The following is a 22,326-nucleotide window of genomic DNA, read 5'->3' on the forward strand; positions in this document are numbered from 1 at the left end:
TTTTATGTATATAATGTACATTATTACATTATTAAGGTACTTTATTTATATATAGCCACAATGTATGACTGAGAACAATAGATTCTTTTTCACCCACAGGGTTATAAACCCATGGAACTGCCTAACCACCGAAGCCGTAAATGCCATAACTGTTAAATTTTAAAATCCAACTTGAAAAGATCATCAGGGCAAATGGGGGGGGGGACCTTTGACAAGCTGCAGGTTTCCTGTCCATGACGAGGCCAGTAGTGTTAGTGGCCTTCAGGTAAATTTAAACACTGATACTGTATAAGATTATTTGTAGGTATACAATTAATGTAATTTATTTAAAGTCACAAATACACAGAATTTTGGTCATTACCGAACATAAATAGGGAAATTATTTACAAGTTTAATAGGATAATACTAAACAAGAAGCTAAACATTTGAATTGTTAAACAACTTTATTAAATAGTTTACAATTTTTAAGTGATATTTATTCATGAATGGTATTGACTACCTAAATATAGAACCAGTGTTGAATTTTACGAAATGCCTTTTTTTCTGGTAGAGTCCTGGTGGCTCCCTGAAACTGTCTTGGTGATATTGCTCCATTTTATTGGGTTACAACAGTTGCTGGAGTTCTGTTTGATCTTCCAGAAAAGAGAGCCAGAATCTGGCATCTTCACAGAAGTGCAAGAAGCAAGTTAAAATCCAACACCCCAACAGGAAAATCTTACAGAAACTCAGTGAAGCTTTACAAACAATTGGAAGGTTCACAGAAAATGAAACTTCAAAACTGCTAAACAACACTGCAAATGATTCAAGCAAAACAATAGATTCACTCAAAACTGTCTCAGATTCATTACTACTGATAGCCATCCCCAGGTGACCCAGCCCGAGTCCACAGCTGGCTACCCTTCTTGATTCTTGAGTTATCTTGAGATGATTTCGGGGCTTTTTTTTTTTTTTTTTAGTGTCCCCGTGGCCCGGTCCTCAACCAGGCATCCATCCCCAGGAAGCAGCCCGTGACAGCTGACTAGCACCCAGGTACCTATTTTACTGCTAGGTAACAGGGGCATAGGGTGAAAGAAACTCTGCCCAGTGTTTCTAGCCGGCGCCTGGGATCGAACCCAGGACCATAGGATCACAAGTCCAGTGTGCTGTCCGCTCGGCCGACCAGCTCCCTGATCAGTTCTGGAGCAGTTAAACTGGTACAGCCACCAGGGCTCTATCACAAGAGGTGTTTCATTCCACCAGTGGCTCCCTGAAGCCACTGGATGATTAATTAATTATGGAGAATGAAAATGCTGGACTTATTAGGGAGGAGGAAAGGTGACAGGTACCAAGACAAAAGAGACATGGCCCAAAGCAACATAAAACCGACTGGGACTAGGAACATTAACCAAATACTGAGCTGCAACAACTCTCTTAGATGGTGAAAACTCCCAAGCCCAAAACAAGTTGGAAAAAGACTGCCACAAAGGCAGTAAATTTGCGAACATCATGACCCCAAGGGTAAACTGCAGGCTGTTAAGACTTAATGACACTGCAGATGACCTGGAAAATGCAAACCTCGGAACAGGGTGTGAAGGAAGCAGGGTCAACCAACAATGTGTCAAGTGAGGCAGAATCAGTGGCTCTCGGGTAGCTGCGAAGAGCTACCACCAGATGAAACGGATAATGCATCCCTGGCTGGAGCAACAAAGCATCAATCACCAAAGGAACCCTCTGGAAGCCAGCCAACTTATCTTCGTCAGAAAAGGAGAAGGTAGCAAATAAACTAAACATCCACCAAGGCCAAACAAACCAAACCCACACTCCCAGAGAAGAACATAAAGCTATGTCAGATGTCAGAACAGATAATAATAATAATAATAATAATAATAATAATAATAATAATAATAATAATAATATGAATTCATTGTGTTGGGACAGGCAGCCAGAGTGTATTCATACACATTAGGCATATATCAAGGTCTTCCCCCCCTACGTTGAATTACTGACCCTGCCCAGGATGCAACCCCACAACAAGCTGACTTACTCCTGAGTACCTACCTACTGCTAGGTGAACAGGTGCATTTGGTGGTAGGAAATGCACCCAACCATTTCTGTCCCACTTGGGATTCGAACCCGGAATTCTTGATTGTGCATCGAGAATGAACCCGACTGTACTACCGGGACCCTTATGTCATTAATGGTTAGTGAATGTGTTTGTGTCATTAGTGATTATAGTGATATGTAGCAGGCACATTAGAGATAATTAATGTGGTATGCTAAACTGCACAGATGATATTGGACAAATTAGAGTTTGAACCACACTGTGTATGTCAACACAGAGTTAAATTCAGTTCAAGTCTGCACATTGATGTTGAGAGATTAAATTTTACTCTCGGCTACTCTTACTTCATGAAAAGGATTTGCAACTGGTCGTATGTCATCAAACCTTACAGCTTGTCTTGTCATGGATAGGGTTCTGAAGGTACCGGGTTCAATTCCTGCAGGAGAGAAGCGCTTGAGCAGTGTTTTCTTTCACCTAATACAATTGTTCACCTAGTAATAAAGGAGTTAGGCAGTTGTGGTTGTATCCTGAGGAAGAATAGGAATTGGCTTAGGGAGACCTTGATAACCCCAAGTACAGGCACCCTGACAATGGGAGTCATATCCCCATGCAGTAAAACAGGAAAATGTTGCTTCAATATTTTGCATCATTGTGATCTGTTATTGAATAAGTTGTACATATGCTGTACTGAGGCTATCTCTATGCATTGATTTATGAGCAGGTATAAATGGAAACAAAGGAGTTGGGAGTCACAGCATTAGACTACCGACAATTAGACCAAACAGCCCCTGGAGTTAAAGCTAGATTCTGCAAACTTTGCAAGGTAAGATGTTGTTAATTGGTTATAATTAATTTAGGTGATAATTGTTGTTTCTCAGACACATTGTTCTGTTCCAATGGTTCACTACCGGATAGTGCTATTATACTAACATGTGCACTAGATCTATTCTTCAATAATTTTGAACAGCAGAGCATTGAATAAATTGTATATTTGCTCTGTACTTGGTATTTTATTCAAATTTTCAGTCTATTCTGTGCACAGGACCTAATGTATGTACTGGGAATTTAGGCTCTCTCCTTCAGTAGTGTTCATGCTGGAGTACCTGTGGTACTATCTTTCAGAATGGCCATTTTGCTTTCCATCTTGGTTAGCTTGTGGACGGTCATCTCCTTACTCAAGCCCTTGCAGTCAGGACTATCCCTTGCACCGGCCTTGATTTCCACCTCGTTTCTGGATGGTTTGTTGCTGGCACTTTCCTTGACAGATTTACTGGAGGTACTATCCTTTTTGGCACTATCCTTCTGCATGACTATAGTTGGGGTGTTGTCTCTCCTTGTTGGATTATTGAGACTGGTAGCGTTGGGTCTCAGGGAAGCTGGCTGGACTGCTGTGTGGGCAGCAGCAGTGACAGTCATTGCGTCTAGTAGGAAGTTGTGGAGGTGCTTTAAAACAGTGGAAGTTGCAGCACGGGGTCCTAAAGGGGGCAGAGAGCGCTGGTAGGCCCTTGCCACACTGTAGATGTTGACCAGGGCCAGGCGCACACGAGTGAGGTGTGTATGTGTGTGTGTGGAGGCAGTTTGGAGAGCTGTAAGACGTGCTTCCATCTCACCAAGACTGCGAGATGAGGTCCACCCTGAAGATCGCTCTCTATACAACTGCAGTAGTGCCTGACCCTCGCGCTCCTTCTCACTCTGTATGGATTAAAAAAAGCATGCTCAGTTTATTGTTTAATTCACTCTTAAGTTTCTGATCGCTTATTCTATGTGGTGTTCAGCCTAGAAATGGTAGACAAACAGGTTGGATCTCCTGTATATTGTTTTACTACATAAACAAATCCTAGTTACCAGTGAAAAAGTGGCCGACATACCTCAGAAGTTATCTAGCTGCAATACACACAGAAATCACAATAGTGTGATATATCAAATGAATAAATCCACAAGGCCCGTGATGAGGATTCGAACTTATGTCCAGGATGATCCCAGATGCACCTTAATCGACTGTGCCACGACATGGTATGAGAATTGCAACCGGGATTGCTACAGCTCTCACACAGATCCCGCAATCTCTCCGAGACACAAACCAGTATTGACAGAACCCGAGTGCATGGGAGAATTGTGTAAAACCCCGGTTTGTGTCTCAGAGAGACTGCAGGATCTGTGTGAGAGCAGTAGCAATCCCAGTTGCAATTCTGATACCATATCCACCTCCCTCATCACAATCGACTTGAGAATGGTCCAGGACAGACCTAAACGTTGTCGTCCCTTCACCTTGTAGTGTGTGGTCTGGTCAATGTTTAAATCTTGCGTAGTACTGTACTCCAACACATCATATGATTTGATGCGCAATTTTGCATAAGTTATTCAACACGTCATATGATGTGTTGCGCAGTTTAAGGGTTAAGTGAGAAATTTAACCGAGTCATATTAATAGTGCGTCATGGAACAGTACATTCCACTGTGTCAAGAATTGTTGTCCTGGACTCAGATGGTGGAAGTCTGCACTCATACCCATATGCACCATGGGTATGATTGAATAATAAATGAACTAAACTAACTTTCCTTTCACCCCAGAAATTATTCTTTATTTACTTTCATTAGCTAATTATTTTCATAGCTGGCCCTTTTGATTTTTTTCAACTGATTCATTCATAAGTGACCATACCCTACCTACCTGTACGAAGACAAGGAGCTGACGGCGTGCCTGGTGTAGTTGGTGGAGAGCGTAGTTCACTCTCAGTAGCAGTTGAAGACGTAGCGTCAAAAGGTCGCGGAATCGACCACACACGCCCTCAACTGTCACTGCTTCTGTGCCAAATGTTGACACACTCCGTTCCACGTACTCCTGTAATTCAATGCAGAGATATCATAAATGTATCTTTATTATATAATATGAGATACTGTATCATATTAATTAACTGTACAGTATCTTAAATGTATAATGGGGGTTCGGAATATATAAACACTCAGACTTGATGTTCTTTCTTTCCTCTCTCTCTACCATTTTCTTCCACAAAGATTGAATTTAATTATGAAATACAATACAATATACTGTAATCAATGACATTGCCAAGGTCAATGTTATCCTTCAACTTGATCTAGTAGTTTACATGTGGGATCCATCTGGAATTATGTGGTACTTTTATGCATTAAATAACTCCGTATTATGAGGAGACTAATAAAATTGTTTTTACATTCTTTAAACAGGTGTAGAGTAAGAGGAAACATGACTGAAGAGTAAAAATACTGTAGATGAAAGGGTAGAACAAGAAATGGGATATGAACAGTTAAGGTGCTAAAATTACTGTATCATCCTAACATAGAACCTAAAATAATAGATTGAACTTTTAATTTAATTTTTATTTTTAATAGAAATTGGCAAGTACTTGTTTCGAAAGAGTTTTGCAGACCTGTTAAACAAAGCATTCTAGAAGCAATCTCAATGGAAACTATTAATCATAGAAGGGATAAGTACTGGAAGTGATTGTACTGTATATAAATAGGAGCCATTTCTCATTGTACATTAGGCTTGCATATTTTCAGCCCGTCCTCCAAAAATGGGGTGGTAAATGTAAGGAGACAAATAAGTGCAATTATGTACTATTCATAGCAGTTAGGAATTGTACTTATTTTCACTTAGTATTAAATCGTACTGTCAAATATATTGTGAATATTTGAGTTTATTTTCGTATTAAACTCTTATGTCTTGCTTGTAACAGGTGGAACCAAGAATGATAATTATGCATGGAAAATGAAAATTGAAGGAGTTGCTAACTCCATGCACAGGTTCATATGCAAACATGACCAAATGCATAGAGTTACTAATGCATCGTGTGATTAAGAGGTGGACCCACTAGAACTGAAACTAATTTTCCCCAAATTTGAGTAAAGTCTACAAAACTGACCTTGTAGGTGGAATAGGTGGTGACTTTGGCTGTGGTGGCTGCTGTGGTCTTGTGTGCAGTCTGAATCAGCTTCTGAAGGCGCTGCACTTCATCTTCCTGGCTGCTTTCCTCTTCCTGTTGGCGCCGCAGCAGTCTCACCCCCTCCTCGCGACGTTCCTCCTGAGCCTAGGGAAACGACCAAGAAAAAGAATAAAGGCAGAAAGGTAAAGAGAAGGAAAGAGATTACGTAGCTGGACTGAAAGGACAATAGGATGAGAAAAGGGACAAAGGTAAATGTGGAGTAAGAGGGCAAAGATAATTTGGAAAGAATTAATGGTAAATGTAATTGAGGAGGAACAGGGAAAGGTAACAGTGTCATGGAGGGATATAGAAACAATAAAAATTAACTTTAGACTGCTCCCATAAGCAACTTTGTTGTTGCTGTTGGTAAATAAACTGGGATACTGACCTCAGTAATATGGTTGAAATCAATCCAGGTGTACAAACATTTCTTCACAAAACTAAGCCTCAATAATACTCACAGTCTCATGTTAACTAAACAAGTCATAACCAAAAGGATTAACAACTCTTGACTCATTAAAGGGATACTTAAATTAATAAATAAAAAACATGAATATGAGAAGAAATACAGGATAGGGGTCATTTCTAGAAAATTTTCTAAGAGGTACTCCTCACTAATCTCTAAGATAATAAAAAAGCCAAGACAACCTACTATGAAAATAAATTTATTAAAATAAAGGGTAACATGAAAATACTGTATATGGAACACTATTTCCCTGATATTAGGGTTATCTTGAGATGATTTTGGGGCTTAGCATCCCCGCGGCCTGATCCTCGACCAGGCCTCCATTTTGTTACACATTCCCAGGAAGCAACCCATAGCAGCTCTCTAACTCCCAGGTACCTATTTACTGCTGAGTGAACAGGGGCATTTGGGTGACATGCCCCTGAAAAGCTGGGTGAAACTCTGGCCATTTGTTTCTGCCTCTCCCAGTGATCGAATCCGGAACCTTAGGACTATGAATCCCCAGCGCTGTCCACTCAGCTGTCAGGTCAGGTCAAAGATGATTATGAATAAAAAAATATTCTTAGCTGGAAATGGTGGAAATGCTATCAGCCACTGACACCGCTACTAAATTCAATAATTTCTTTTCATCCATTGGCACACCCCATGCAAATGACATTCTGGCTTCTCAAACAAATGTAGTCGAATACCTCTCTCTTGTAGCTATCCTGAGTCTCTGTATCTATTTCCAACAAACTCATTAGACATTAATGATATAATTCTCTTAAAACTAAATCATGGTACACCTTCTGAGATACCAACCCTAATTTATAAAAAAAACTTAAAGATTTTAGGTCCTGCCATAGCATTGCTATACAACTGAAATTTACCTGATGGCCACCATCTCACTAGTGGCCTCAATGAGGAGTTAATGGTACTTCCCTTTTGTCCTGATGATTTTATCCAGCTGGATATTGAACTGAAGTAAGGTTGTGGCATTTACAGTTTCAGCCGGTAAGCAGTTCCTTTTTTTTTTTTTTAACACAGGTGGGTACAGGAACTGATGACTTCTGACTCCTGTTCTCTTGTTAGCAGGCTGAGAGCTTTCCCTTCCTTTATCTCATGGTAAGCCTTACCCACTGTTTCCCTCTAATACTACCCACCAATTGTTTAGCAACCAGGTACCCAATCACTGCTGGGTGAACAGAGGCATACAGTTAAGGATTGGCACCTAGTCAATCCTCCCCAGCCAAGATCGAGCCTGGTCCAAATCGCTCGCGAAGCATGGGGCGAGTGTGTTACCACTGTGCCACAGGTACTGTAAATTTATAACCCTATGGGTGAAAAAGCATCTCCTGTTTCTTGTCCTTCATTGTGGCTTGTTAAGCTTGAAGCTGCTGCTTCTTCTATGAGTTACATCTGATCTTTTAATGAAGTTGTCTGGGTCAATATCCTCCAAATTGTTCAGTATTTTAAAAGTTTCAATGAGATCAGCTCTCTCATGTTTAATTTCAGTGTTGTTAGCCCTGTGGCCTTCAACCATTCTTGGTATGAGAGTCAACTTAGCTCTGGGATTATTTTTGTCTCTCAATATCGGTTGAGAGTTCAACTGGTGTTGAACCTTCTCCAAAGTAGATACTGTATGTCCTTCTGAAGATGAGGTCTCCATGCTTTGATACAGTGGTCCAAATAGAAGCACACAAGAGACTTGTACAATTAAATAACCACTTTCTTTTCCTTGAAGTCAAAAGGTTGTTTGACTATTCCTAAGGTTTGGTTAGCTTTATTACTTCAGCTCCCACTTGTTATGCAACTTTCAATGATTGGTGGACTCTAACTTTTAGGTCCTTTTCCTCATCAATCTGCTGCATGGTAATGCTGCAGATTGAGGACTAGATTAAGGACCTGCCCAAAATGCTGCGCGTACTAGTGGCTTTACAAGAATGTAATTACTATGCTATGTATCCTTACAATCCCAATGTACCTTCTTGTATATAAATAAATAAATAAATAAATAAATAAATAAATAAATAAATGCTGTTATGATAGTTGTGATGTGCACTGTTATGCCCCAAATGCCAGGTCTTACAATTTTCAATATTAACAGCATTTGCCAGTCTTCTTATCATTTGTGGAGTTCATGTAGATCTCTTTATTAGGTCTTGGTATTGTTATCTCTTCCTACTTTATCATAGATCATAGTCTGCAAATTTTATGATGTGGTTTGTAATATTCTCATCTATGTCACAGATGTACAGTATGTGTATGTCAAAAAGAGTTGGCCCCAAAATGGAACCTTGCCTTACTCTACTCACCACATTTTTTCAGTCAGATTGATTTCCATTTAGGATGACACTTTTCTGTATAATATTAATAATAATAATAATAATAATAATAATACTGTATTTCATTCATAAAAAAGGAAATACATTTGATCCGTGAAATAGTGGAGAATTTGTAGGTAAGAAATGTACTGTACATTTACACAAAGCCGCTGATATGCAGTATGTTTCGGGCATAACATGAAAATAATTAGGAGATTTATTTACAAGTTTAATAGGGTAATATTTTAAAATAAATAAGTAGTTAACAGTTTGAATTGTCGAAGAGATTTTGCAAATGAGTGATAATTTTTAAGTGATATTTAGAAACTGCAGTTTTTTGTAACTAGAAACAAAATATGTAATTTTATAATTGTAGATATGATTTAACAAATCAAATGATTTACAATTTGTTATGATATTTAGAAATAGCACTTTTTAGTAACAGAACAAATATAGTAATTAATGTCCACAATAACAGCAAAACACAGGCTGATGTGTTGGCTAAGAAAATATAAGTAAAGTTGGTTAATTACATTTCATACCACAGTGGCTTACCTGGAGGTCTGGTTCGTGAGTAAGGATGTCGTGCACAAGTGCAGTGTAGCGAGAGTGAGCCCGCTGCCTCTGCTGGTGTATAGCTGCAAGGGAGGCATTGAAGGCAGCATGGTGAGAAGCAGTGCCTTCTCCACCAGTGCTGTACACTCGGGCTAAACTCTCAACGCGACCCCCACCCACCTCACACGTCTGTCTGGTGAGGGGCGGAGAAGTTTTGTTTAGTTAATTATGCACCCTATACTCATCCTGTAAGTAACAGTGGAAAAAAGTTACAGAGGCTCAGGAACTTGTTCTTATAACAAACTTAGGTGCTCACAGCAATGTGCTGCTATCCTATTCTGTATGAAGGATTCCAGAGTACCTGTATAGATAAAACCTATGAATTCATCTTATATCCCCTTCTCTGGTTGGTTAGTCATTCATGGAATCAGGAGAGGACATGAGAAGCAAGTCTAGTCTACAAGACTGCACTAGCAAGTTCTTGGTAAAGCACAATAATATCTTCCAATATTTATGAGTTTACGAAGTAGTTACAGAGCTCAGAGTCATTAACACTCACAAATATAATGTTAGAGAATGTTCTAGCTCTTGTTCACATAGTTTACAGTTGGAGTGTTCACTGTTGGGGTATTCATTACCTACAGCCACCTGCCATAGATATCCCACCCTAATTCTGGCAGTTACAATGTCATACTGTCTAGTGAATGTTTTGTCCTGTTTGTACACTTGGTTCTAAACATATCATAACTCTTTATACTATTACTTTCTGCCCTTTGATTGCTCTTCTGTCAGTCCTAGTTTCTTGAAATAGATCCAGGTTCATTTCTTGTAGTTTCTTGAAATGGATTGCACCTACATGGTAGACTAAAGACTGAAGTCAACATTCGGTAACAACCATATATGAGCAAAGATACAGGCAAGAAGAATATATGCTTATCTTGAGATGATTCCGGGGCTTTAGTGTTAAAAGATAATGACCTGGGAATAATCTGGAAGCGATACTCTCCCCTCAAAACTACATAAGGACTAAAATAAGATTTGCCTTTGTAATTTTTGCAAACTTAAGAGTTGCCTAAAAGTAAATGTAGAGAAATATTGAAGAAATTATTTTCAATGTTAGACCTAAACTGGAGTATGCAGCTGAGGTACAGGTCTTTAACAAAAATTATGCATTTTAAGAAGTTTGAAAAAAAGACACCAAGAAAACAGACAAGAACAATTCCAAAACCAGAATTAACACAACTAGAGCAACAGTTGCGTACTCCAGATGTAGAATGGATAACATGTTTTTTTATATAAATAAAGGTGTGAATGGTTGGATTATACCAGAGGTGGTAATAGTATTCTAAAAGACTAAGATATACAATTGTGACAAACATACAATTAAGGAAAGACAGTTAAGGAAATCATATTTGTAGCTACACACACACACACACACACACACACATTTTAAACGTTTCTTCCATTTACTATTTAAGAAACATGAATGAGTGGGAGATTTTGAAAGAGAATCTGATCACTCCCACTTTCTTGAAAATAGTCCCAGTTACCTTTTGTACTTTACAGTACTGTACCGTTATACTCACTATACTGTATTCACAACATACACAATTATATTTAAAGAAATGAAATACTATGAAGAGTATATTTTATTATCATACCTCTATTGGATTTCAATACAGTATGGCCAGATACCCATAAAAACCAGATACCTGGATGGACTGCTGCTGAATCTATGAATTAGTTTTTGAATACAATACAGTATACAATACTGTATAGTGAAACCAAGATGTAACCAACCATTGATCAATTATAACAGGAGAGATCTATCTTGAGGTTATCTTGAGATGATTTCGGGGCTTTAGTGTCCCCGCGGCCCGGTCCTCGACCAGGCCTCCACCCCCAGGAAGCAGCCCGTGACAGCTGACTAACACCCAGGTACCTATTTTACTGCTAGGTAACAGTGGCATTGGGTGAAAGAAACTCTGCCCAATGTTTCTTGCCGGCGCCTGGGATCGAACCCAGGACCACAGGATCACAAGTCCAGTGTGCTGTCCGCTTGGCCGACCGGCACCTAATTATACAAGAGTACTTGAATATTTATTTGATATTCCAAGAGTGCGACCTAACCAAAGCAGAAATGTTCTACAAGTCAAGGGTCCCAAAATGTGACATGACCGCCCTAATCATGTCAAAGACTGTCCTTCCCTCATCCAGTTTAAGAAAGAAGCTAAGAACTACCTGATAAACTCAATGTATTAATATTATTAGTATTAAGTTTTAGTCTTTAATGTTTTTCCTGCCCGAAACGCTTTACGTAATAGTGGCTTTAGGCATTGTATGTACTAGCTCTATCTATAAATCTATAAATTTTTGTATAACCTCTTGTATGTATGTACTTTACCTGAATAAACATTTGAATTTTGAATTTTTGAATTTGAATGTAGCCTTCCTAAATGTCAACCTATGTTTTGCTGTTATTGAACATTAAACTACTGAACCTGAACCTGTACTGAACCTGAGCCTGTACTAAGAACCTGTACTGAACCTGAACTTGTATTTTATTTATAGTTCTTTACCTCAATTCATTACTGTTTGAAGTAACGTAAATAACTTTCTGGTACCTATTTTACTGTTAAGTGAAGATAAGCATAAGGTGAAAGGAAACGCTGCCCAAACGTTTCTATCCTGCTATGGGGATTGAACCCAAAGTGCCTCAGTTATGCCTCGACGTATTAAACCACCTTAGCTGCAGTTATGTAAATAATTCATAATTTAGTTGATATAAATAAACATAATTCAGAGTTTATATCAATAAACAAATAAATCATAGTTTCTATAACACAGTATATTTGCAAGTAAATAGTTTGATATTGTATCTTAGAGTTGTAGACTACCATAAACAAGACATATATGCAGGATAGACTGAATCACAGTTAATAAGCAACTTACTCAATGATTGAAATTTAAATTGAAATAAGTTTATTGAGGTAAAATACACACAAAGGGATGAGGTAGCTCAAGCTATTCTCACCCCGTTCAGTACATCGTGTTAATACATACATTTTGAGATATATACAAGAGTTGTTACATTCTTGTACAGCCACTAGTACGCGTAGCGTTTCGGGCAGGTCCCTGGAATACGATCCCCGCCGCGAAGAATCGCTGTTACAACTAAGTACACATTTTACTGTTGAGTTAAACAGAGGCTACAGTTAAGGATTTGTGCCCAGTAAATCCTCCCCGGCCAGGATACGAACCCATGACAAAGCGCTCGCGGAACGCCAGGCGAGTGTCTTACCACTACACCACATAGATACACACCACAAGCAATACACGTATCACCGAACATTCTGAGAGATAAACATATACATTTCCTTACTCAATGATTGTGTTGTCAATTGGAGTCTTCTTGGCAACAGCATCATCGTACACACGTGTGTAAAAATTCTCAGTCTTTTGTCGCTCATTATCGTCGTGTTTCTCTTTGGCATTCATTTTCCCTTCATTTCTCTTGCTGTCCATGATCTATTTTTTCCATATACAGTTTGTTGGAGCCATTCAATAGCCGGAATTAGGTGTTTAGAGAGGGGGATGTGGCGAGTGTTAAGATAAGGGGAGCGGTGGCTTTGGTTACCATGGTAACAGCGGCTTTAGTTACCATGGTAACGGCGGCTCTGGTTACCATGGTAACGGCGGCAGTGCATTATGGGTCTGACGTCACACCAAGTCCATCATGGCTGCCAGGGCGATGTTGTTACGGAGGGCCGCCGTCTTCTCCCCGCCTGTTCAACACTTTCTCAATGTCAGGTGACGGTTATAAGACACTCTGAAGACCAATACGATACTGTAGAAGCTGTTGAAGTATCTTGGCTTGTTATTTGCCCGCGGTTAATGCTTTTTTTTAGTGATGTTTGTGAAGTCTTGGGGGGAGCGATCAGCTGTTTTTGGTGTCGTCTGCCGCCGTCCATGTAAACATTGTGGCCGGGAAGGTCAGGGTGAAGGTCAGGGCTTTGACCTGGCTCAGGGGTCAGGGCCACGTGCTGTGCTGGTGGCTGGGGTGGACAGTATCGCCAGGGGATAGTTGACGGGGGGGTTAATAGGTCACCTAGGACGACCCCTGGTGTAGGGTGGGTGGGGGGGGGCACTAGGACGACCCTGGTCTAGGGTTGGGGTGGCCCTCCTAGGACGACCCTGGTCTAGGGCTGGGGGTGGCTCTCCTAGGACGACCCTGGTCCAGGGCTAGGGTGGCCTCCTAGACCTAGGGCAACCCGGGTCTATGGCAGGGGCGGCCTCCTAGGACGACCCTGGTCCAGGGCAGGGGGTGGCTTCCTAGGGCAACCCGGGTCTATGGCAGGGGCGACCTCCTGTGTATAACTCAAACTTAAAACATAATTTTCTCTTGCAGATATTTGTCAACGGGATGCATTGCTCAGAAAGACAACTGGCTGAACAAGCTGCTGGTGCGGAAAATCGAGCCCACCAAAGAATCTCACTCTCGCATGTTGTCCGACAAAGAGGTTATATTTGAACTGCAAGCCCATAACCTCAAACCTGGTACAGGGAAACCTTATCTTGAGAATTAGTGAGTATAATAATTCTATAATTTTTGCTACTGTGTTTTTGTTTAAAAAGCGCAGTAATGAGTATAAAGATCACAGTTTGCTTTGTATCTTTTCAGCTTGTATTCTTAAAGATGGATGAGTGTATTCAAGAGGCTTTTTGTGCGGATGAATTTGTTTCTGACGATAATTGCTTCAGTGTACACCTGGTACATAATTCCCATTGTCAGGTTCAAGATGTAAACATTGTAGTGGTAGATGACATAAACACCAAATTTTCTTGACAATATACATTTTTATATTTGCTTAATGCCTTCGTGGATATAGAAAGTGCGCATAATCTTGCTTTCAATGATGAATTTAATATCGGCATTAATTTTCTTTCTTGGAAGGAGAGAGAAATATGTGATGTTGATAATTTTCTCATTGATGATCTAACTTGGTGCAAGACTATCAGTGATGGTGACAACTTGTCCAGATATTTTCCTGTCAGGGCCATCTTCTTGAGGTCATCTTGAGATGATTTCCTCAAGAAGTATACCTTATTTACAAGTTGCTGCAGCCAATGAGAACACAAACCTCCCTAGAAATTATCTAAACTGGGAGAAAGCCACTGTTGCTAATTAGGATAAGTTTAGACACCTACTTAATAGAAAAACTTTATATTATTCAAATTTCAACTGATGTAATTGCTCTAATCTTCCTTGTAATCTGCATCAGAACAGTCTGACATTTTTATGTCTGTCTTGTTAGTGCTATTTAGGGTGGGGGGGAGGGCAGTGTGTGTCCCTTTTAAAACATATAGAGAAGAGCTTGACCTTGATGGAACGATGACATTAGGGTATCCTAAAATAAATCTTCCTTTTGGCATAACCTCTGGAAAGATGCGGGTGCCTTCCCCCTTCCCCCACCCTCTCCACCAGATTGAACTGCTGACCTTCTGTGGGTTCAACTCTAAAGCAGTTGCCTAACTCCTGGGGTACCTATTTACTGCTAGGTGAAGAGAGGCTTCAGGTGAAAGTAAATAATGTTCCCAACCATTTTAGTTATGCCTGCGGATTGAACCCGGATCAGGTCGTCGGTCAGTAAGTCATTAACATAATCCACTGTACAGTACTAAAAAGGCCCAGGATGTTTGGGAAGACTGCTTGCTGAATACTTCAGTGAACAATACAGTATTATGAATGTTTAGAATAGCAGCACTCTTTCTTGTGTATGATTTGGAATATACAGTTCACATCACTTATTGTGAATGTGTGAATACTGTATGCAACTTGAGCAATCTTAATTCTTTTAATCACTATTACAGTGAAGAGTATGTGAAAGCTGTTGTAGACAAGTTTGCGGATAAGCCCGTTCACCCAGAACTGCAAGGATCGTGGACTGTTACTGTTGGAGATCAAGACCAGTGCCTTCACTTATGGAAGTATGCTGGAGGATATAGTTCTATAGACGCAGCTAACAAACTATTTGCGTCGGATCCAGTAAGCTATATGTATTGATAACTAGATGTTTATAGTTTTTTGGGAAATTCCAGCAAGAATTATGGTACTGTGTCCTATAGTGCTCTGCAACTTTAAGCTGGTTGACTACTTGTCCATTAAATGTTCCCCAGAGCATTCAACCCATTCTCACACTTGCTTATAGCCAATATTGGCTTATTTAATAAGTGCATATGTGACATACTAATTGATTGTGAATATTTTCGTTTACTTTGAAAAGCTTCATAGAAAACACCGACCTCACCTAACCTTCTTAGTTTAAGATAAGCATCTTATTGCTTCTTAATTACAATTATTACTTAACCTATACCATTGATAGGTTAAGTAATAATTGTAAATAAGAATTAATAAGACGCTTATCTTAACATACTAAGAAGGTTAGGTGAGGTCGGTGTTTTCTATGAAGCTTTTCAAGGTAAACTAAAATATTCACAATTAGTATGTCACATATGCACTTATTAAATAAGCCAATATTGACTGTAAGCAAGTGCGAGAACTGGTTGGAGCATTGTAGGTATCATGCTCATTAAACTGCATATCAATAAGTAGTGTACATTTTGTTTACATTGGGGGTCAGAATTAAGGCTGAGCAATGTTACCTTTGTCACATAGGAAAGGTATTCCCTCTGTACATTACCTCCAGTAGATTTTCTAGGTAAAAATAAAGATACTTGTATGACATTTCTAATATTGATCTGTACTTACATATTTTTTGTTTGATATTTCATGACTTACAATGATTAAATAAATTTCTAATGAATATAGAAACACTTTTGATTTATTTTAATATCAAGTTTCATATATATTTGATCAGTTCAGATAAGTGTTTTATTATTAATTCTTCACCTTTTTGATAATGCAATTCCTGTGTGAGGCTACCGAGGGCTCTGCTCGTCAAGTAGTGTTTCATTACATTGAGTACTCTTATTTTTTCCCCCTCAGGATTTGTCCAGACTGATTCAGGATAGAAATCAGTATTTACGACAACGCTCAAATCAGTACCTGCTACCCTTCAGTTTTTGGCCCCCAGTATCACCACGTGAGGGTGGAAATATATACGAGATTCGCTCGTATTTTCTCAAGGTAGTAGAGTCGGCCAAGTAAACTTTCTGGGGACTGGTTTATTAAGGTAGTAGAGTCGGCCGAATAAACTTTCTGGGACTGGTTTATTAAGGTAGTAGAGTCGGCCGAATAAACTTTCTGGGACTGGTTTATTAAGGTAGTAGAGTCGGCCGAATAAACTTTCTGGGACTGGTTTATTTTGTGATAGTATGATTTATCATAAATAAGCCTTTTGTATTTTTATAGTTCCTCAACTTAGTCTAATAAGGTATCTTCTGTAGGAATAGTTTAAATTTGAATTAAATAAGTGTTCTTCAAAATTTACAGCACAGATGCAATGTCTAGAGACGAATTTGTGTATTAGCTTGAACCTTACAAGTTATGTTTTGTGGTGTAAAGAAGTGCTGTATCTTATTGTTATTGAGGTATTTAACCCCCCCCCCTTTTGGTAGATTTTAGAACTATTTTAAAAATCCAGTGAAAGCATTGAGGGGATGGGAGAAGTTGAGATATGCCTAGTTGCTTCAGAATGTTGACATTAAAGAAGATATCCCACTAGTCTTCAGTTGCAAAAGATAGTTTAGTTCATTTCGTATGCACCCCATACCCATCCTGTGAGGGATAGTGGAAAGGGGTTACAGAGGCACATAATGGGCTCAGGGACTGAACCCCACAATTCATTTAGGTAAGCAAGTTAGTCTTAATGCGCTAGTTACAAAAGTCAATGTAACTAGGGCTCGAGACTGATCACGAGCACTGGTTCTAAATTAAGCAACTAACGTGTGGAGAACTAGTGCCACAATTGATTATCCTGCTCACTGCCCCCTCCCCCTCCCCCTCCATCCAGTGGGCAGTGGTGGAGAAGTTACAATCACTTAAAAGATAGCATTGAAAGTTTTGCAATAGGTCCACTCATTTTCTGGGAGGACTCCTGTGGAGACTCCTTGTTGTTGATCCGCTGGCGGGGCTTGACACTGCCCCGGGGAAGCTCCTCAGACCTCAGGCAGAGTGTGCCGGGCGCTGATGCCTCGACCACGCCCGCGGCCGCTACCATGACCAGGAAGCTTCGGCTGAGTCAGCGGCGGGAGGCGGAGGTCAGTGTCATAGTAAGTTAAGACCAAAATTGAAAGGTCTTGGCTGATGACGGGTTGAGGAAACTCGCCCTCACAACCTAAGAGGAGAGAAGAAGCAGATGGAATATAATCACTGCATACAAGATCCTGAGGGAAATAGACAAAGTGGACAAAATATATGTATTTAAATTAAAATTGTGGTTGAACCAACCCGTTCTCGCAAATTTAATAAGTCAATATTGACTTATTAGTTGCGTGCATAGGTGACATACTAAACATAATAGTTTCCCTTGAAAAGCTTCATAGAAAACACCGACCTTACCTAACCTACTTAGTATGTTAAAATAAGCATCTTATAGCTTCGTAATTACAATTGTTACTTAACCTATTATAGGTATAGGTTAGGTAATAATTGTAATTACGAAGCAATAAGATGCTTATCTTAACATACTAAGTAGGTTAGGTAAGGTCGGTGTTTTCTATGAAGCTTTTCAAGGGAAACTATTATGTTATGTCACCTATGCACATATTTAATAAGTCAATATTGACTTATTAAATTTGCGAGAACGGGTTGGGTTGAACAGTGGGACATTGGTGGAAGTTAGATATGCTATTGAGTTGTGCAGATGTAAGGAAGTTTTTGTTCCCTGTGTGGATGGTCGGCAAGTGGAATGCATGGGAGGAGATTAATGATGCTAATTCCATTCATAACTGAGAAAAACATACGATGAAAATGTTAATGTTGAGAGAGATAATCAATCCCAATCAACTGTTGTTGTTGTCATAGACAACCTCCTGGTGCTTCGGAGCTCATTAACTGTTTAATAATTGTAAACAAAGCCGCCAAAGATTGAGAAAAGATGGACAGGTTTGTAAGTGCTTGCGTAACTGCTTCGTGAATCTGGCCGCAGAGCTCTCGTACTCATTGCATCATGCTGCAACTTGGATACATTTTCACAATGACTAATGCCTCAAACTTACTCATTCTCTTCCCTTGCCTGGTTTTAGACAGGGAAAATCTCAGAAATGTAATGAAAAAAGTGTCATGGAATATAGCCAAAAAATGATACTATATCAAACACATTTTCTCCAGACAGCCATTTTAAATTCATGGAGATTGATTCATGGCCATAGTCATGGGAACTAAATTCATATATGTATAGAAACCCTGCATTAGTATTTTGACCTTCTACTGTTCATCACGTTTCAGTATTTACAGTGCTGTAGTGTCTGTTAATTTGAAAATATTCACACCATTTATTTATATTTTGAGGTTTAAGCTCGGTGCAAATTTATCATTACACACTTTGTAGCCCGGCACGATGATCGAATGGGGCAATAACTGGTCGAGAGCTATTCACTTCCGACAAGCAAACAATGAGGCCTTTGGAGGGTTCTTCTCGCAAGTTGGCCGCCTCTACAATGTTCATCACATCTGGTGTAAGTATTGTTTTTACTTTTGCTTACAAATGCTTGCAACTGTTTAAACTGCTGTAGAAAGCTTGGTCATAAGTTGTTTTTATATGTGTTGATTTGCTAGAAATAATGCTTCAGGACATAAGATACACTTGCAGTCGATGAGTCACAATAACGTGGCTAAAGTATGTTGACCAGACCACACACTAGAAGGTGAAGGGACGACGACGTTTCGGTCCGTCCTGGACCATTATCAAGTTGATTGTTAAGTGTTAAGATACACTTGTATACACTGTAAAATTCTAGTTATCTTACCTGTAGATAATTGACTTTGTTAAATATTGTTATTCTGAGCTTTGCCGTTGGTTGTCAACCAAGGTGCTATGTGTACTATCTGCACGTGCATGTTTTGCTGTGGATCAGTTGTCATCTGGGGGAGCCAGTCGGCCGAGCTGACAGCACGCTGGACTTGTGATCCTGTGGTCCCGGACTCGATCCCGGGCCCCGGCGAGAAACAATGGGCAGAGTTTCTTTCACCCTATGCCCCTGTTACCTAGCAGTAAAATAGGTACCTGGGTGTTAGTCAGCTGTCACGGGCTGCTTCCTGGGGGTGGAGGCCTGGTCGAGGACCGGGCCGCGGGGACACTAAAAAGCCCCGAAATCATCTCAAGATAACCTCAAGATAGATCTCTCCTGTTATGATTGATCAATGGTTGGTTATATCTTGGTTACACTATACAGTATTGTATACTGTATTCAAAAACTAATTCACAGATTCAACAGCAGTCCATTCAGGTATCTGGTTTTTATGGGTATCTGGCCATACTGTATTGAAGTCCAATAGAGGTCTGATAATAAAACATCTCTATATAGTATTTCATTTCTTTAAATATAATTGTGTATGTTGTGAATACAGTATAGTGAGTATAACGGTACAGTACTGTAAAGTACAAAAGGTAACTGGGACTGTTTTCAAGAAAGTGGGAGTGATCAGATTTTCTTTCAAAACCTCCCACTCTTTCATGTTTCTAAAATAGTAAGTGGAAGAAACGTTTAAAATGTGTGTGTGTGTGTGTTTGTAGCTACAAATAATATGGTTATTGTCTTTCCTTAATTGTATGTTTGTCACAATTGTATATCTTAGTCTTTTAGAATATTATTACCACCTCTGGTATAATCCAACCATTCACATCTTTATTTATATAAAAAAGCATGTTATCCATTCTATGTCTGGAGTACGCAACTGTTGGTCTAGTTGCAGGCGATGAGTCACAATAACGTGGTTAAAGTATGTTGACCAGACCACACACTAGAAGGTGAAGGGACGACGACGTTTCGGTCCATCCTGGACCACTCTCAAGTTGAAACGTCGTCGTCCCTTCACCTTCTAGTGTGTGGTCTGGTCAACATACTGTTGCTCTAGTTGTGTTAATTCTGGTTTTGGAATTGTTCTTGTCTGTTTTCTTGGTGTCTTTTTTTTTTCAAACTTCTTAAAATGCATAATTTTTGTTAAAAGACCTGTACCACAGCTGCATACTCCAGTTTAGGTCTAACATTGAAAATTATTTCTTCAATATTTCTCTACATTTACTTTTAGGCAACTCTTAAATTTGCAAAAATTACAAAGGCAAATCTTATTTTAGTCCTTATGTAGTTTTGAGGGGGAGAGTATCACTTCCAGATTATTCCCAGGTCATTATCTTTTAACACATTTCTTTACAATTTTCTCAGTTTGTAACTCTTATGGAGATGTTTCCACTCTTCCCAGTTTCCGATGTGGCATTTGTTAGTAGTGTTTTAATCCCCGGGCTGTGGCGTAACTGTCATTTGGACCCACCTGTGTATGAAAATCTTAAAATGTTTGATAATGATATATACATTTTTTTTAAATGTGATATGTTTTGTTAAAATTATTTACACAGTATCCTGGATATACAACATTTCATATTTATTAAATTCTTGAATCAACATCAATTCTCGAAATTTGTATCAAAAGTTACCACTTAATTTTCTTGCTTAATCATTAGAAAGAGAGAAAACATAAATTAAATATAGGTTACTGAAAAAAGTACCCAATGTGGTCTTAAACTTATTTTTTAATAAATATCATTGGGTGTAATGTTATAAGTTTCATTTTTGTCCCATTGTCATAGTGTACCATAGATAATGCATCCTTCCTTCCACTTGGTTTGGCAAGATGTATGGTTGTCCCAAAGTGTGAACCTCTTCGTGTTGGTATGACGATGTTTACATGGACCTGTTCCCCATTGCCAGTCTCTTGCGTAGGATGCCTTTCTGTTGGACTCGGGTCAGTGGGGATTTCTTCGTCTTTTCCCTCCGGTGTGGTTATTGCTGTTCATTCTTTCTAGAATGAAAATGTATGATGGCTGAGTTCTTCTGCCACCCCCAGCCTTTGTTTCCAGTCCTTTGGCCCCAAGATTTCTGTGGCTCTCACTCTGAGGATCGGTCTTAAGTTCTTCTTTGATGTCTTGGAACTCTGGGGATTTATACACCTGAAGTTGACTCATGTACCACTCATTGTATGGTCTGCAGGGGGGGTCGATCTCTTAGTCTCACTTGCTGCTTTCATTACGGCCCCAGAATGAGGTTGCTTGGTGATCCTTCTTTCTCTCGACGTTGCTTGGTGTTCCTTCCATCTTTTTCTCTTCGTTGCTTAGCGCTCCTTCCGTCTTTTTCTTTTCGCTGCTTGGTGCTCCTTCCATCTCTTTCTCTTCTTTGCTTGGCCCTCCTTCTGTCTCTTTCTCTGTTGCATGGCATTCTTTTCGACTCTTTCTCTTTGTTGTTTGTCCTCTGTTTCTGTGCCTGTGGATATTTCATTTTTGTCTTGGTTGTTTCTAGATAAGCTTCTCATGCCAAATACTTCACTGTTACGTCTTATCATTTGGCCTTGGCAGAAGCACTGTTAGCATTTGGTGTGTGTGTATTGTTGGCTCCATTTTGCAGGTTGTCTAGGCAGTTTTTCATCTCCGGCTGCTCATGCTGCTCCTGAGCCTTCTTGATCTTTGGACAAGGTTTTCTCTCTCCTCCATGGTTTTCTTTGTCCCTTCAGTCCCGTATTGCTTTTCCAAGACTCTGTTTTTGTTCTCTCTTGCTTCAAGTTGGGGTTGTGGGACTTCATACTCTCCTTCAGAAGTGGGGGTTTATTTTCTTTTGGCCTGGGAGCCGGTCGGCTGAGCGGACAGCACGCTGGACTTGTGATCCTGTGGTCCTGGGTTTGATCCCAGGCGCCGGCGAGAAACATTGGGCAGAGTTTCTTTCACCCTATGCCCCTGTTACCTAGCAGTAAAATAGGTACCTGGGTGTTAGTCAGCTGTCACGGGCTGCTTCCTGGGGGTGGAGGCCTGGTCGAGGACCGGGCCGCGG

At 39.8% G+C, this 22,326-nt stretch overlaps 2 protein-coding genes across 5 annotated transcripts in view; one reads left to right on the forward strand and one right to left on the reverse strand.

Annotated features, from left to right (window-relative positions):
- Positions 1-418: 418 nt before the first annotated feature.
- LOC123753936 (uncharacterized) lies at positions 419-13,007 on the reverse strand. The gene is made up of 5 exons (XM_045735931.2): positions 12,710-13,007; positions 9,328-9,520; positions 5,944-6,108; positions 4,713-4,883; positions 419-3,733 (listed from the first exon to the last, which is right to left on the reverse strand). Exons 1-5 carry the CDS (start codon positions 12,850-12,852, stop codon positions 3,131-3,133), a joined length of 1,275 nt encoding a protein of 424 aa, XP_045591887.2. The 5' UTR covers positions 12,853-13,007; the 3' UTR covers positions 419-3,130.
- LOC123753937 (protein NipSnap) overlaps positions 13,002-22,326 on the forward strand; it is a 32,113-nt gene continuing 22,788 nt past the window's right edge. For all 4 annotated transcript variants that reach the window (XR_006772336.2, XR_006772335.2, XM_045735933.2 and 1 more), the window contains exons 1-5: positions 13,002-13,137; positions 13,736-13,912; positions 15,199-15,373; positions 16,334-16,474; positions 18,840-18,966. Coding sequence is in view for 2 of the 4 variants with exons in the window: in XM_045735933.2 (XP_045591889.1) it covers positions 13,064-13,137; positions 13,736-13,912; positions 15,199-15,373; positions 16,334-16,474; positions 18,840-18,966 (694 nt within the window). In the remaining 2 variants the exon portion in view is untranslated. The remainder of the gene's footprint in view (positions 13,138-13,735; positions 13,913-15,198; positions 15,374-16,333; positions 16,475-18,839; positions 18,967-22,326) is intronic.

Source organism: Procambarus clarkii, chromosome 6, assembly GCF_040958095.1.
Source record: "Procambarus clarkii isolate CNS0578487 chromosome 6, FALCON_Pclarkii_2.0, whole genome shotgun sequence".
Taxonomy (NCBI): Eukaryota; Metazoa; Arthropoda; class Malacostraca; order Decapoda; family Cambaridae; genus Procambarus; species Procambarus clarkii.

What these genes read in the sequence shown, in the direction of transcription:
- LOC123753936 (XM_045735931.2), bottom strand. Translation starts at nt 12,852, where the DNA reads ATGGACAGCAAGAGAAATGAAGGGAAAATGAATGCCAAAGAGAAACAC. An exon ending in ATTGACAACACAATCATTGA is followed by an intron (nt 9,521 to 12,709) that starts GTAAGGAAATGT and finishes GCCCCTCACCAG; the next exon opens with ACAGACGTGTGAGGTGGGTG. An exon ending in CCACCTATTCCACCTACAAG is followed by an intron (nt 4,884 to 5,943) that starts GTCAGTTTTGTA and finishes ATTGAATTACAG; the next exon opens with GAGTACGTGGAACGGAGTGT.